At 45.3% G+C, this 16,884-nt stretch overlaps 1 protein-coding gene across 1 annotated transcript; it reads right to left on the bottom strand.

Annotated features, from left to right (window-relative positions):
- Positions 1-5,150: 5,150 nt before the first annotated feature.
- Positions 5,151-10,003, bottom strand: LOC129147073 (procathepsin L-like). Its single transcript, XM_054712160.1, is given in 8 exon segments — positions 5,151-5,543; positions 6,298-6,415; positions 7,088-7,253; positions 7,650-7,874; positions 8,057-8,203; positions 8,308-8,430; positions 8,731-8,867; positions 9,974-10,003. Coding segments are annotated over 7 exon segments (1,005 nt in total). The 5' UTR covers positions 8,857-8,867; positions 9,974-10,003; the 3' UTR covers positions 5,151-5,443.
- Between the last annotated feature and the right edge of the window lie 6,881 nt (positions 10,004-16,884).

Here is a 16,884-nt window from a genome sequence, read left to right as displayed (position 1 = left end):
TTGATTTTAGATCGAGAGGAAGGGAGAGGGAGAGAGACAGAGAGAAACACTGATGTCAGAGAAACACTGATACCAGAGAAAACACTGATGGCTTGCCTCCTGTATGTACCCTGACTAGGGATAGAACCCGCAACCCAGGTATGTGCCCTGACTGGGAATCAAACCTGTGACCTTTTGTTGTATGAAATGATGCTCCAACCAACAGAGCCACACCAACCATGGCCCTATTTCATTTTAAAAGTTGATTTTCATTACTATTCATTATAAAAACAAATTTACAAAAACATCAGTAGGAAAGGGGTTAATATCCAAAATATATATTTTTAAAAAACCCATACATAAAAAACTAAGGTTTAGCATCCAAATGATCCAGCAAATTATCATCTGAAATGACATTTGACTATCAAATGACTATCATATGAAGAGGGATAGAGTACTGTATGATATGTATGCTTTAAAAATCTATAAAATTTATAGTGAGACTCTTGTGAACATTTCATGATCGAAAAAAATGAGAACGTTGTAACCTGGAATAGCACTTAGAAAGCTGGTTGAGCCCTAGCTGATTTGGCTTAGTGGCTAGAGTTTCAGCCTTCGGACTGAGGGGTTCTAGGTTTGATTCTAGTCAAGGGCACATGCCTGGGTTTCGGGCTTGATACCCAGTAGGGGACATGCAGGAGAAAGCCGATCAATGATTCTCTCTCATCATTGATGTTTCTATCTCTCTTTCCCTTCCTCTTCCTCTCTGAAATCAATAAAGATATATATGAAAGCTGGTTGAGATAGGTCCAGGTTTAATATAATAGGACAGTGATTTTCAACCTTTTCCATCTCATGGCACACATAAACTAATTACTAAAATTCTGCACCACACCAAAAAATATACTTTTTGCCAATCTGACAACAAACAGTTATAATTTTGATTCATTCAAACCAGATGGCTATTGCTGTGTTGGCTGTTGTCATTTATATTTTTTTAATCCTCTCCTGAGGATATTTTTTCCACTGATGTTTAGAGAGTGAGTGGGAGGAAGGGGAGAGAGATAGAGATAAAGATAGAGTCAATGTGGGTCCCGGGTCCGGGTGAGGCCGCGCACCCCCGGGTCTGGGTGAAGCTGGATCCCGGGTCCAGGTGAGGCCATGCGACCCTGGGTCTGGGAGAGGCCACGCGCCCCTGGGTCCAGGTGAGGCTGGATCCCGGGTCCGGGTGAGGCCGTGTGCCCCTGGATCTGGGTGAGGCCGGGTCCCGGGTTCCGGTGAGGCCGCGCCCCTGGGTCCGGGAGAGGCCACACGCCCCTGGGTCCAGGTGAGCTGGATCCCGGGACCGAGTGAGGCCGCACACACCTGGGTCCGGGTGAGGCCACATGCCCCTAGGTCCGGGTGAAGCTGGATCCCGGGTCCGGGTGAGGCCGTGCGCCCCTGGGTCCGGGTGAGGCTGGGTCCCAGGTCCAGGTGAGGCTGGATCCCGGGTCTGGGTGAGGCCGTGTGCCCCTGGATCTGGGTGAGGCTGGGCGCCCCTGGATCCGGGTGAGGCTTGGTCCCGGGTCCGGGTGAAGCTGGATCCCGGGTCCGGGTGAGGCCGTGTGCCCCTGGGTCCAGGTGAGGCTGGATCCTGGGACCGGGTGAGGCCGCACACACCTGGGTCCGGGTGAGGCCACGCGCCCCTGGATCCAGGTGAGGCTGAATCCCGGGACCAGGTGAGGCCGTGTGCCCCTGGATCTGGGTGAGGCTGGGTCCCAGGTCCGGGTGAAGCTGGATCCTGGGTCCGAGTGAGGCCGTGCGCCCCTGGATCCAGGTGAGGCTGGGTCCCGGGTCCAGGTGAGGCCGCGCCCCTGGGTCCGGGAGAGGCCACACGCCCCTAGGTCCGGGTGAGGCCATGCGCCCTTGGGTCCGGGTGAAGCTGGATCCCGGGACCGGGTGAGGCCGCGCACACCTGGGTCTGGGTGAGGGCGCGCGCCCCGGGGCCTGGGTGATGCTGGGTCCCAGGTCCAGGTGAGACCGCGTGCCCCTGAGTCCGGGTGAAGCCACACCCCTGCGTCCAGGCGAGACCAAACCAGAGGGAGTCGAACCTGCATTACCACCATTTGTCCACCATCCAGAGCTGAAAAGTCAGTGCCGACATGTACACATAAGGAACTGGTGGACATTGAAATTGGGTCTCAAAAGAACTGTTGGTCCAGAAAGAAACTTACTACAGACTGATGCATTTGCCTGTCAACATAACTATTATTGCTCATCTCACATTCGGTTCTTATAAGTATATTTCTAGTAACACATGATCTCACTCATCTAGGGAAAATGATGAACAACATAGACTGATGAACAAGAACAGACCCAGAAACAAGGAGGCATAGATTGGACTGTCGGGCCTCAAAGGGAGGGTAAAAGAGGGTGGGGGTAGAGAGAAGAGATCAACCAAGGGACTTGTGTGCATGCATATGAGCCTAACCAATGGTTAAGGACAACAGGAGGGTGGGGGCATCCGTGGGTAGGGGTGGGGGATGGGAATGGGGGGATGAGGACAAATGTGTGACACCTTAATCAATAAAGAAATTAGAAAAAAAAAAAAAAAGATAGAGTCAATGTGAAAGACACATCAACTGGTGGCCTCCTGTCGGGGCCAGAGATCGAATCTGCAACTGAGGTAGGCATCCTTGACCAGGGATGGTGCTTCTTCGGTCCACAGGCCGATGCTTTAACCACTAAACAAACCAGCTAGGACTGTTGTCAGTTTTTAATTTGACAATCTAAGGGTAAAGGGGTCAGTGCCCATGATTAAATAGTCAGGTATTGCCATGTTTTAAAAATTCTGGCAGCACACTGGTTGAAAACTGGTCTAGGTATTGCTGTGAAGGTATTTTGTAGATGTAATTAGCATCTATAATCAGTTGACTTTGAGAATATCTTCCATAATTTGCATCAGACTCATCCAATCAGTTGAAGTCCCGAAGAGCAAACACTGATGTTTCCTGGAGAAGGATTTCTGCCTTAGACTGTAACACAGAAATACTGCCCAAGTTTCTAGCCAGCCAGCCTGCCCTAGAAATTTTGGATTTTTTTAAAAAAATATATTTTATTGATTTTTTACAGAGAGGAAGGGAGAGGGATAGAGAGCCAGAAACATCGATGAGAAAGAAACATTGATCAGCTGCCTCCTGCACACCCCCCACCGGGGATGTGCCCGCAACCAATGCACATGCCCTTGACCGGAATGGAACCTGGGACCCCTCAGTCCGCAGACCGATGCTCTATCCACTGAGCCAAACCGGTTTCGGCAAATCTGATTAGATTTAAAGGCACCATTTCCAGTTGCAAAGAGAGCCCTGATAGTCTATGACATGATGTGGCAAAACCCCACCAACGGATAAGAGGTGAGGTTCTGGGTCACCATGTATTTGATACAGAACATTTTGGTCAAACTAATGAATATAAGATTGGCTGTTTGCTTATAACCACACTGGACAGAGTAGGGGAAGAAAAAGGATGAGCTCAGGATTTCAAATTTCTGGCTCAAGTGTAACCTAAATAACCAGTTTCTCTATCTTCCCTAAAGAAATTCCTATCACAGAGCCAGAGAGCTAAGATTTTTCCAAACCAAAGCCAAAGCCTCATCCTCCAAATGGGCTGAATTACAATGACAATCGAATTCTCCACTCACAGGGTATGAGATGCTCGGGTGAGGGCATTGATTGGGAAGGAATGTCATGAAATCTGGATTGAGTGTATCTGGGCAATTCTGGTGAAGCTGGGGATGTTGAACCCCCAAATCCTGCTGAGCCTCTTTGCCAGAAGCAAGCCTTCTCCCTGAGGTTGACCCTGTTTTGCCTGAGCAAATGGAGGCAATGACCTTCCCTGATGTAGTTCCTTGCAAGACACTGCAGACTGTAGGAAGTGCTCTCACCATCCCTCTTTATTCCTGTAACCAGACTCAAGTCCCAGCAGGCCCTAAAAGTGAAGTACAGAGTATGACCCAGGAGGAGGTGCACTATTATTCCAAAAGAACTGCCTGATTTTCCCAATTTATACTGACATATCTGGGGAATACGAGAAGGAATGAGTATTAAGGGCATGGGGGAAATAGGGGAAGGAATACAGATTAGACTGAATTTAGTAATATGGCCCCATTAAGCAGAGATTCAAGATTCAATATTGTAACAAGAGGTTTCCTGTGCAACCATGTGCTTAGGCAGTTTAGTTCCCTTTGAGTTTTTTTTTTTGTTGTTGTTATTTTTTAAAGTATATTTTTATTGATTTCAGAGAAGAAGGGAGAGATTGAAACATCAATGATGAGAATCGTTGATCAGCTGCTTCCTACACACCCCTACTAGGGATTGAGCCCACAACCCAGGCATGTGCTCTTGACCAGAATTGAACCTGGGACCCCCTCAGTTCCTAGGCCGATGCTCTATCCACTGAGCCAAACCAGCCAGGGCATGAGTTTATTTTTAATTCAAAGATGAGGTAGCTAAACCCACATTTACCTAGTGATCTCTCACCCATCTTCCAAAGTCACGACAAAAGAGGCAGTTCTTTTGTAGCCCAGCCTCATTTCCTGAGATCTTGAAGACATTTCTTCAGTTATTAACAAGCACCTGAGATTTGTTCATCACAACCACTAAGTTTACTTTTGCTAACACTGGTAACAAATGAGGCTTTTCCTAGCAGAGTTATGTGGAATGCCACCAGAGACCTGGCAATCCTGGCGTCTGGTCCTTATTCAACTGCAAAGTAGTCCCATGGTCTTCCCAAGGATTCATTCAGGTGGATGCTCTGAGACTCTTACCACATAACCTCCTAGTTACCACCAGCTGGAGTGCAAGAAGAGGAGGCCCTCTTCTAGTATCCAAAACCTACGATTCTGTAGGTCTATTCATTTTTCTAAAAAGTAAATTGTTTTTCTTTATTACAACAAGTTTACCTTTGTCCTTCCAGATTGTTTATCACATTTTGCTAGATTCAAGAGTTAGGTCAACACAGCCAATGGGCAGCTGACATAAAACCTGCACATTTATAACCAGAAGACCCAGAGGGCTACCCAGTATATCTTTCTCCTATATGCTGGCACATTTACTTATGTCTTTATAGCCCAATTATATTCCCTGACTATGCAAAAAGTTAACGCATTAAAAAACAGAAATTCCACTTCTACATATTGGATTAAAATTTATTTTAAAAGGTAAAGTTTTATATATCCTTTTAAAAAATGAAAATTCAAAAGTCTTAGAATTAAGCAATGAGTCTTTAATATTATAAAGCTATTTATAACAGTAATTAAAGTACTGGTAACATTGTACCCTTATAAAAATGTCACAGAATTCACATCACAACTTGGATCCTTAATGATTCAAGTTCCTTATCTTACACAATAAAGGTCTGATCAGTTTAAAGATAAAATTCCTCTGGATGTGCGTCCTCAAGGCTTCTAGTATCACTATCCATTAGCTCACACAGCAGGATAGCTGGCTGCCGTGGCGATTCCACAGTGGTTGCTCTGATCTCTGGCCATTTTTACGTAGCCATTCATGCTCCATCCTGAACCCCAGCTGAAAGAACATGTTTTGCATTTTATTCAAAGAATCAAGTACATATTAGCTTCATTAATAATGCTAACTAATACTTAAAATAATGCCTACCATGTATCAGACATTATTCTGAGGGCTGTTACCTATATTTGTAATAAGCCTATTAATTCCTCCAGGATCCTTATTTTAACTTACTAAGCTATGAAATTGAGGCGGAACTGGGATTCCAATGTAGCAGTCTATTTCCACAGCTATCTTACACATCATCTCAGTTAAAGAACTTTGGCTGTGGAAATTGCTCCTGATAACCTCCTATGCCTGAGATGGGAAGCAGAATACAATGGCAGGACATCAAATGAATGACAACGGGAAGGATGCAAGGAGGCCACTGGACTCTGGGACAATTTTTAGACTTAAAGAATCAGCAGAGGCAGATGTTTCTGCTCACTAAAGCTTGCTGAAAAAATGGAAAGAAAAATGAAATCAGCTCTCAACCCTGCAACTAAAAAGTTCTTTACTGGAAACTCTTGGGGCCAGATGTGTTCTTAATTAAGAAGATTTTCAGAATTTTGAAGTGCAATGCTACAAATACATAATAATGACACTAACGAGGTTCTACAGAATCTGAAGATCAAACACCAGAACTTCTGTGACTGTAAGTATGAGAAAGACTTCTGGAATTCCAAAACTGAGCATTTTTGGACCTGAAACCAAATACTGGTTCCAAACAAGGATTCCCTTTTCAATTTCAAATATAACATTTGGGGTTTTATACCTGTTCTTGACAATCCAAAATGTATTGTTCTTTGATTCTCCTCCTTCAGAGCCATAGCCAACCACCAGAACACCGTGATCCAGGTCTTTGCTGCTGCAGTTCGGTTCATAATAGATGCCTACCAGAGTAAAATTCAATGTTGGGATGAGAAGCTCCAAGTGACAGGTGACAGGAACCCAACCTATCAACCTCAGTTAAGAGAGGCCTCTCAAAATTCAGTATTATGCATAAATTCCAAATGAGGCTTAAATTTATTTGCCAAAAAATAGTAATAGCTGATAAAAAGTAAAAAGTCAAACTCAACTCATTAGAAATCAGCAAAATTTAACTAAATCCAATATATTTTCTAACCAAAAATAAGATTTCCAATATGATCTAGTTATCAAGACTAATATGATTTAGGCACTCATTTAACTAATATTAATTAGCATAATCCTTCCTACTCCTAGAATGCTACCTAAAAGTTCTAAAGAGAACCCTTGAGCCAAAGGGCTCTTTATAGTTCTAATTACAATAATAAGAAATTTTTGGAATAAAGGTCCAACAATTGGAGGACAGTCATGCAAGTTTAGGGTATATCTATAGAACTAATTACATAGCCACTTAAAGATATTTATGAACAGTCTGTCATCATGGGAAACTACTTAAAGTGGAAACATCACTATGTAAAATGTACACACTCAAAATTCTACAGTCCTGGAAAGCAGAACTCCATGCCAAAAAATTAATCATGATGGTGTTTTCCAATTTTGCCTACCCAAATTTCTATAATAAAAAGACAAACACCTACCTTCATTGTAGAACTAGAACGATGAATGGCCTGCATCTATAGCAACAGAGATGGGCCCCACAGTTGCCACTGCCTTCAGAAGGGCCTTCTCACGCTGAGGGATATCCACAAAGCCAGTGTCGTTAGCAGCAGAATACTCAGGTTTATAGTTGCAGGTATTTGATTCCTCTTAAAGGTAAGTGGGAAAGAGACTTTTGAGTACCACCCACATCCTGGGGAACATTAGTTCTAAGACCCCAGACTTAGCAGTTTGCACCTTAATTATTTCTAAGTCAACTTTATTTTACAGCAACCCAGGAAGCAAAATGCTATTGGTTGCCTTAAAAAAATGTTCACTATGGAGAAATCTACATTATATGCAGAATAGTGCATATATTATCCATGTTACATAGAAGTAAGAACAGCTACAGTTAACCACCTAATCAGAGATCTGTGCAAAATTTGATAATTTATAGTGACAGTTCTGACAGTTTGCATCTAAAATGTGAAAGCTGACTAAGGTGTCTGTTATCTCCGAAAATGTTCAACTTCCAAAAGCAGAGCTGGAAGGAGCTCCATTTACCCTTGCGATACATGGATAGGATTCCTCTGTGTCCAGGCCTTTGTTGTCCTTGACATACTGGAAGGCATTATCCATTAAGCCACCATTGCAGCCCTCATTGCCCTGAGCGCGAGAGCAGTCCACCAGGTTCTGCTCACTCAGCGAGACAAGTTTGCCAGTTTTCCGGAACATCTGTCCTTCGAGGGAACCAGTTGCACTAAAAGCCCAACAAGAACCACACTGACCCTGAAAGTAAAAAACAGCAATGATCAGTTTATAAGACAAATACAAAGACTGACAAGAGCCCATATACCTGAATGCTCTTAAACAAAACACCCCAGCAAAAAGCATGTCATTCCAGTGGACCACAGCAGGGGTGCCATTCCTTGTTGGCTTTCCTGAGATAAAAGATCTGAACACGGTCATACCTGGTTCTTCACAGGAGTTACATAGCCTTTCTCTCTCCAATCCACAGATGAGGGGATCTGAGCAAAGAGAGGTTCTCGGAATACCTTCCTATTCCGTTGCTTCTGGTTTTGAAAGCCATTCATCACCTGCCTGAATTCTTCCTTGGTCTATAAGGAAAAGTAAACAAACTGCTAAAAAAGCAAGAGGTTATTTTGCTAAAAGTACCCAGGAGAGAAAGCACAAAAAGCGAAGCCTCCCAAGCCGCACTCACCATGTCGCCAAAGGCATTCATTGCCATGGTGAAGCCATGTTTCCTTAGGCTGTGTTCCCGATTGTGCAGTTCGATCATTTTCATATCCTTCTACCACACGGCTCTCCTCCATCCTTCTTCATTCTAGAGGCAAGCACAGACCACGTCGTCTTCATTTCTACTGAAAACCCAACCTACTCTCACCAAGTGGGTTTGCAGACAGAGAGGAAGAGAAACCACAGCCAGGGAAGGCTTTATACCTCTGGGTGCTGTTCTCCAAGTGCCATCACAGGGCTGTCTACCCAAACGGTGCGCATTAATGACTGCCATTAAATTACTGCCCTGGGATGGCTGGCCTCTAGAAGCTGCTCTGTGGCTATAAACGCCTAACCTCAAGGGCCCTTCTCTGTGGGGTCCCGCTGGGCAGTTTCAGATGTTACCCACCACGCCATATAGCCTCCTGTGTGTTGCCTTCCACTCGTACCACTGTGCATCCAAATTTGGATCAAGTTTTGGAATAGCTGAGGCTATTCCCAAGCAAAGGGCAGTCAGGAGGAGCGAGGGATTCATGTTTCAAAAACCTAGGAAGGGGGGAGGAGGGGAAGAGTGATCTGATTAGACCAATCCTTCCACAAAGCCATCTTACTGTGGGATAAAAACATTTACATTACCGTCCCAAATATTTATGGAAGGTCTGCTGAAGGCTACGGATGTGGGTGGAGAAAAAGAGGCCAAGGACTTACCAAATAGTGGAGGTATATGATTCAGCCATCAAAATGAAAAACAGGCTGACAAGTGCTACAGGAATTGAAATAAGACTTCATTGTAAGAGTGCAATGATCATTTAGGTTTTGATAAGGGCCTCGGGACACCTTATGGGTCTGAAGCTTAAAGCAAGAGAAAGAGACTGTTGGTCCAGGTTATTTATTCAAGGTACCAAAGTGACCCGGGAAACGATTTATCAGGACTCTGATCCCAAGTAAGAACAGGGGATCCCCAGGCGTTAGGTTTCCGCCTTACACCTTTCTTCTGGACTACTGTACCGCAGGGGGTGCGACCTGCCTTCCAGCCTCTGCTTCTGGAATTTGAAACCTTTCTGAAAGGCCTCCCCTAGGAAAACATGGGCAGCGGGGCACCCAGCACGCTTGGCCTCAGCAGCCCACACCCTCAGTCCCTCCCGCAAACCCGCTACCCGGTCACGTGGCTCGGAGGAGCACCGAGCACACAGCCCCCGATTCCATTGTCTGCACCGGGCCCAGGTCCCCAGGTGCTCGGAAACCCGCCCGGCCCAGGTGACGCCCACGCGGGGGCCGCGCTGCGGGAATGCCGCCCCCGCTCCCCCTCCCCCCACCCCCCGCACACGCCCGCGTCCGGAGGTTGTGGGCGCACTCAGCGCTGGGCACCGGCCCCGCCGACCTGGGGACGCCACCGCCCTGAGGCTGGCGGCTCCTGCACAGGCCTAGAGGCCGGCGGTCTCCGCGCCGCCCCGGGCTCCCCGAACCCTCCGTCTGCCATACCGGCCTCCAGGCCGCAGGGGAGAAGCAGGGCTCAAGCGGCGCCCACAGCCTCCCGGCGCGGACCGGCCGGCGCTCTCGCTCCCAGAGGTCGCGCCCATCCCTCCGTCCGAGCCCCTGGATGGGCCCCTCCCCGAGCCCCTGCCCCCGACGCGCCGTGGCCACGGACTGACCTGCGGCGGCCACAGCTGGGAGGCCGCACTGCAGGGGCGCACGGTACTCCTCAGCCCAGTCGCCCCTGACTCAGCCTTTTAAGGCCCCGGGCTTTCGGCTCGGCAGCCCCGCCCCCCCCGCCTGCACGCGCCGCGATTGGCTGAGCCGGCCGGGGGCGGGGCCTCTGCGGTTGAAACTCCCAACTCCACTAGGCTTCAGTCGGACCTCGCTCCCTGGACCCGGGGAAGGAGAGCTGGGGCCCAGGGACAACTATGAGGAGGGTCCCCCACCTTTCCTAGAACCCGGATCACCCAACTACCCGGAATTCATGTGCTTGGCGGGTGGTCCACGGAAAGCTTACAGAGAGCCCCGGTGGACTTCAGTCTAGTCTTGGTTAAACTCTCCGGACGCTGAGACAATAACATCTAGTCCAGTGGTTCCTGCTTATCCCGCTGCAAACCGTGGGGCGGCTGCTGGGAGGCGGAGCCCACAGACAGATGTGTGCTCACTGTTTACAGACGGGCGCAGCTGGGTTTGGGAAGAATCTGCAGCGGAATGACAATGCCCAAAACGCAGACACGGTGGTCAAGGCCCATGTACTTGGGAGGAAAGGGGACGCACTGAGAGGGTCTCCATAAAAGGCTAGCATTTTGTACTTCTCCTTTCCCGTCTTCCCCAGGCAGGGATTCTTCCCTCTCAAGCCTTTCTGAAAACCCACGGGAAGGCGTTATTAGCAAAAGAATTTGGCTTAATAAGAACAGCAGTGGAGAAGGGTGGAGACTGCTTTTACTTTCCTGCTCTTGGCATTGTGGATGGATCATTGTCTTCCTTAGTATCCAAAGTGCATCTCTTGGCTTTAAGAAATGTACTTTCATATCTATAACTATATCTATATCTATATCTATATCTATATCTATATCTATATCTATATCTATATCTATATCTATATCTATTAATATCCTTAAATATATATATGTACTTTCATATATATATGAAATGTACTTTCATATATATGTTAATATCCTTAAATGTATATATGTACTTTCATATATATATGAAATGTACTTTCATATATATATTAATATCCTTAAATATATATATTTAAGGATATTAATATATATATTTAAGGATATTAATTCAGAAATGTTGTTAAAAGTTTCTTTTTAAAATTATTTAAGAAATGTATTCATTGTAGAAAATATATGTTAGAAAATAAACATCCCTCGTCCCTTCCCTAAACTGTTTTATCTAGGCATATCTTTATTATTATCTGGAGTCATAGTGCATGTCAATTTGTAAATTCTTAGTAAAAATTCAATTGAGAGACTGCAGAAGCACAAATAAATAAATATTTTGAAAACCAATTTATTAAAAATTTTACTTTATGTCCTTTGAAGTAGAATCCCTTTCCTCTTAAACACTACTAGGAGTGAAAGTTCTGAAGTGGTTACAAAGTACCATGTTTTGCATATGGCTGGAGTTGTTCTTTTCTTTTTTAAAAAATTAATCAAGGCAGTCAACACAGGTGGAAGACCGCCCACAAGAAAACAAGGGAGACAATTCAAAGCCAGTTGGGGATGAGGAGAAGCTTTATAATGAAAAAAAACAAGGAAGCTCCCCTAAGACCGAATAAAGGCTGTTTGTTGTCTTGGGGAAGATGTAGGAGGAACAACTAGGCATGGGGCATCTTCTGAGAGTGGTTTGGGGAGAATATTTGGATCTCTCTGCTTTGTCCTGGGTGGGAAGTGGAGGCAAAAAGAATTTGGTAGCCACTCAGGAGGTTCTGACTGGTTTGAGGTGGATGCTACGGAGATTTCTTCTAGAGACCAGAGCACTATAGTCATATGAAACCTAGCCACTGTTCTTTTGTTTACTCAGTCCCTCACAAGAAATCCAAGTTATTCTCACACGTGGGCTTTACAGTTCCCTTGGGTCACGGCTCCATAAGATTGCACAGGATGGAAAAACCTGCTACTGCATGAATGCCTGCACCGTAGGCAACGGCCTCCCCGTAGGCTGTGTGGCAGGTGCCACTCCAAAGAATGGCATCCCTTTTGTTTCTTGGGATGTGATACAAACACAATGAAACAAAAACGGACTCTCTTTACTGCAGATATGCTCAAAACCTAAAGTCAAATCAAGAAATACCTAAATCAGAGGAATCCATAGGCAACAAAAATCTCAGACATATGCCAAAAGAACTTCTTCACTGACACTGCCCCTAGGGCAATGGAAGCTAAAGAGAAAAATAACAAATGGGACTACATCAAAATAAAAAGCTTTTTTACAGCAAAAGAAACCATCAACAAAACAACAAGAAAGCCCACTCTATGGGAGAACATATTTGCAAATGCTATCACAGATAAAGGTTTAATCTCCAACATCTACAGGCAGCTTATGCAACTTAATAAAAGGAAGATAAATGATCCAATAAAAAAAATGGGCAACGGACCTAAACATAATATTTTCAAAAGAAGACAGAAGGAAGGCGAAGAGACACATGAAAACATGCTCAAAGTCACTTATTATCCGAGAGATGCAAATCAAAACAACAATGCGGTACCATCTCATACCTGTCAGAATGGCTATCATCAACAAATCAACAAACGACAAGTGTTGGCGAGGATGTGGAGAAAAAGGAACCCTCGTGCACTGCTGGTGGGAATGCAGACTGGTGCAGCCACTGTGGAGAACAGTATGGAGTTTCCTCAAAAAACTGAAAATGGAACTCCCATTTGACCCAGTAATCCCACTCCTGGGAATATATCCGAAGAAACTAGAAACACCAATCAGAAAGGATATATGCACCCCTATGTTCATAGCAGCACAATTTACAATAGCTAAGATTTGGAAACAGCCTAGGTGCCTGACAGCGGATGACTGGATCAGAAAACTGTGGTACATCTACACAATGGAATACTATGCTGCCACAAAAAAGAAGGAATTCTCATCATTTGCAGCAACCTGGATGGAATTGGAGAACATTATGCTAAGTGAAATATGCCAGTCAATGAAAGAAAAATACCACATGATCTCACTCATTTATGGATAATAAAGAACATTATAAACTGATGAACAAAAAGATAGATACAGAGACAGTAAAGCATCAAACAGACTGTCAAATTACAGGCGGAAGGTTAGGGAGGGGGGGGAGATAAGAAATCAAACGAAGGACTTGTATGCATGCATATAAGCATAAACAATGGACGCAAAACTCTGGGGGTGAGGGCATGTATGGGTGTGGGGTGGGGGGGCAATGGTATGATATGTACACATATAATACCTCAATAAAAAAAAAAAGAAAAAAAAAAAGAAAGAAATACCTAAATCAGTAGAAATACAGGAGAAAGTCATTAAGGCAAGGGAGTGGAAGGTACTACTCCAAATCATGACATCGATTTATACGTAATCTGCTAAGTAATACATTACAGAAATGGGTTGTTGTAACTATAGTGTTCCTTTTCTTCTATTCCCATTTCCATTGCCACATAACTTTGATGAGTACTAATTATTAAAATGGTCATGTTTTAGTCAAGCAACCAAACCTTAGCCCTGCCTTTGATAAAATGCAGTTGGCAGAACTTCCGGATTCCCATTTAAAATGCAGTGTCTGTGAAAGTATCTTCTTGTATGCATCTGAATAGATTACTTTTGCTCACTAGGAAGACAGGATCTAAATCTTTACCTCATCTCTGGAAGTTTTTAACCATAGGGTAGTGAACAAATCTAGTATGGTAGTATTCAAGACCATGAGGCCACTTAAAACCTTCCCCATTATAACCTCCCCTTTCAGTTTGTTGAAATTCACTAAGCCAAGACTTACTCTTAAAAAGAATTATCCAGAGCCCTAGCTGGTTTTGCTCAGTGGATAGAATGTCAGCCTGTGGACTGAAGAGTCCCCCATTCAATTCTAGTCAAGGACATATGCCCCGGTTGTGGCTCATTCCCCAGTACGGGGCATGCAGGAGGCAGCCGATTAATGATTTTCTCTCATCATTCTCTCTCTCCCTCTTGCATCCTCTCTGAAGTCAATAAATTATATATATATATATATATATATATATATATATATATATTAAAAACATTATCCAGAAAACTGTCCACTTGTAAAGTGGCTTATTACTACCACTTATATTTTTATGGAAAAAAGCCTGTTATGATTAGATGTTCATATGAAGTCACTTATAAAATAACTTACTTTTCTGAACTACTGTAACCTTGCTTTTTTCTATAAGGTTAAACAGTCAATTCATTAAGTAAATCACTCAACAAGAATTAATTAAACTCTTACTTTGTGCTCATTGTCCTCTCTTGTAGTTCATGCATTTACTTAGACACATCATACATGTAACTTTACCAATGGCTTTTTTAAAGCTTAGCCTTTCCATTTTAAAATCTTATATTAACTACTAGAGGCCCGGTGCACAAAATTTGTGCACGGGGGTCCCTCAGCCCAACCTGCACTCTCTACAATCCAGGAGCTCTCAGCGGATGCCCTACTGATTACTTAGGCCCACTCCCTGTGGTTCTCTGCTCTCTGCGGGCCTGGAGGTTTCGCTGCAGCCATGGAGATGAAGCCCCCATGCCCTGCTCTCTGCTTTCTGCCAGCCTCCCCATGCGCCATGTGAAGGAAGCCCCAATGCCCTGCAGTGTGCTCTATCTGCCAGGCCTGGGGGCTTTGAGGACACCGACACACTAAGGAAGCCCCCATGCCCTGCTGTCCAGGCTCTGTTTGCAGGGCCTGGGGCTTCCCCGCTACCAGGGAAACCTCCATGCCCTGCTGTCCCAGCCTGGCTCTGTTAACAGGGCCTGGGGCTTCCCCGCTGCCAGGGAAGACTCCATGCCCTGCTGTCCGGGCTCTGTCTACAGGGCCTGGGGCTTCCCCGCTGCCAGGGAAGCCTCCATGCCCTGCTGTCCGGGCTCTGTCTACAGGGCCTGGGGTTTCCATGCTGCCAAGGAAGCCTCCATGCCCTGCTGTCCAGGCTCTGTCTACAGGGCCTGGGGCTTCCATGCTGCCAAGGAAGCCTCCATGCCCTGCTGTCCGGGCTCTGTCTGCAGGGCCTGGGGCTTCCATGCTGCCAGGGAAGCCTCCATGCCCTGCTATCCGGGCTCTGTTTGCAGGGCCTGGGGCTTCCCCGCTGCTGCGAGAGCTGCCATTCCCTGCTGTCCTGGCTCTGACTGCCATGACTGGGGGCAGATAAAAAACCCCTCCGGAGGTGGATCCAGCTTTGCTGCTCCTGCCGACATGCTGGACACTCCAGCAGCGGAGCTGAGCGGACTGGGTGCCGCCATCTTGTGGCTATGGGGGCCACCATTTTTGTCGTGGAGGTACGGTTAATTTGCATATTACTCTATTATTAGATAGGTTACTAATCTTGATTTTACAGTAAATGAGTACAGCCATGACTGATATATGTAAACTAGAGGCCCAGTGCATGGATTCATGTACCGGTGGGGTCCCTCAGCCTAGCCTGCAGGGATCTAGCCAAAACCCGCAGTCTGACATCCCCCAATGGGTCCCAGAGTGCGAGAGGGCACTTTGAAAAGTTGCTGTAGCTCGGCAGCTTCTGTGTTGAGCTTCTACCCCCTGGTGGTCAGTGTGCGTCATAGCTACCAGCCAGTTGGCTGGTTGCTTAGCCTTTTATATATATATATATATATACAGAAGCCTTTTATATACTAGTATGTAGATGGGATATGACAAAGCCTCTTGGTGCAGTAGATAACCAAGGTGCTGACCTAGAGGGATTTCTCCCCACTCCTAAGACTATAATCCACAAACTCTTCTTTGGATGCCAGAGGATCTTTTCCTCCAATCTGAAAAAAGACCTCATGAAATAAGGTATATTAGTTTCCTATAGTCACTGTGACAAATTCCAACAAACTCGATGGCTTCAAACAACAGGAATTTATTCTCTCACAGTTATGGAGGGCGGAAGTCCAAAATAAGCATCGCTTGGGCTGAAAACCAGGTATTGCACTGTCTGGAGGCTCTAGGGGACAGCCTAGTTCTCTTCTCTTATGCTCCTGGTGGCTCCAGGCACTCTGTGACTTATGGCCACATCATCCTAATCTCTGCCTCTATGGTCATGGTTTCCTCTCCTTTTCTGTCTGTGTCAAACTTCCCCCCATTTCCTTATAAAAACACTTATGAGTGCACTTAGGGCCCACCCAGACAACCCACGGTAACCTCTCCTGCCAGGGTCCTTAATTTGATCACATTTGCAAAATCTTTGCCCCATAAGTAAACATTTACAGATTCCAAGAACTAAGACCCAATATCTTTGGGATCCATTTTTGACCCTACTACACAGAGGATAAGTAAAAATCAATTTCTTGTCAAGGTTGATCAAAACTTTGAGTCTAACATACCTTTAGGTTGGCTTAACTAGGACAGCTAGGCACTAAATTCTATGTGATCTTCCTACACTCTAACTTTTTTGCTCATGGGCCTGAGCACAGCCAACATCATGCCTCAACTCAGCTGTCAGTAGAAAGTTTGATAGGTTTGTTTTGTTTTTTTAAGTTTAAGAATTCCAAGTCTCTCCCGGGGTAGCTCAGTGGGTTAAAGCATTTACTGATACACCAAGGTTGTGGGTTTGATCCCTGGTTAGGGCACATACAAGAGTCAACCAATGAATGCCTGAATAAATGTAACAACAAATCGATGTTTCTCTCAAATCAATAAATTTAAAAAGAAAAAGAAAAAAGACTTCTGCACTGCAGTTTTTATTACCCCCCACCCCTTACTTTTCACACAGCCACCTCTCCCATAGTCTCTTCATATCCTAGTAAAAACATTACTTACCCACCCCCTTCCTGAGACAGTTCTGGTTTAGTCTCTGCAAATCTCCCTAGTGTAATCATCCCTGTTAATTAATGTAGATTCTTGCGTGTCTCCCCTCGATGCCCTCTACATAGTAAGTGGTCA

This window comes from Eptesicus fuscus, chromosome 3 (assembly GCF_027574615.1).
Source record: "Eptesicus fuscus isolate TK198812 chromosome 3, DD_ASM_mEF_20220401, whole genome shotgun sequence".
Classification (NCBI taxonomy): domain Eukaryota; kingdom Metazoa; phylum Chordata; class Mammalia; order Chiroptera; family Vespertilionidae; genus Eptesicus; species Eptesicus fuscus.
Note: the sequence above shows the minus strand (reverse complement) of the source record. Positions and strands in the feature narration are given on the sequence as shown.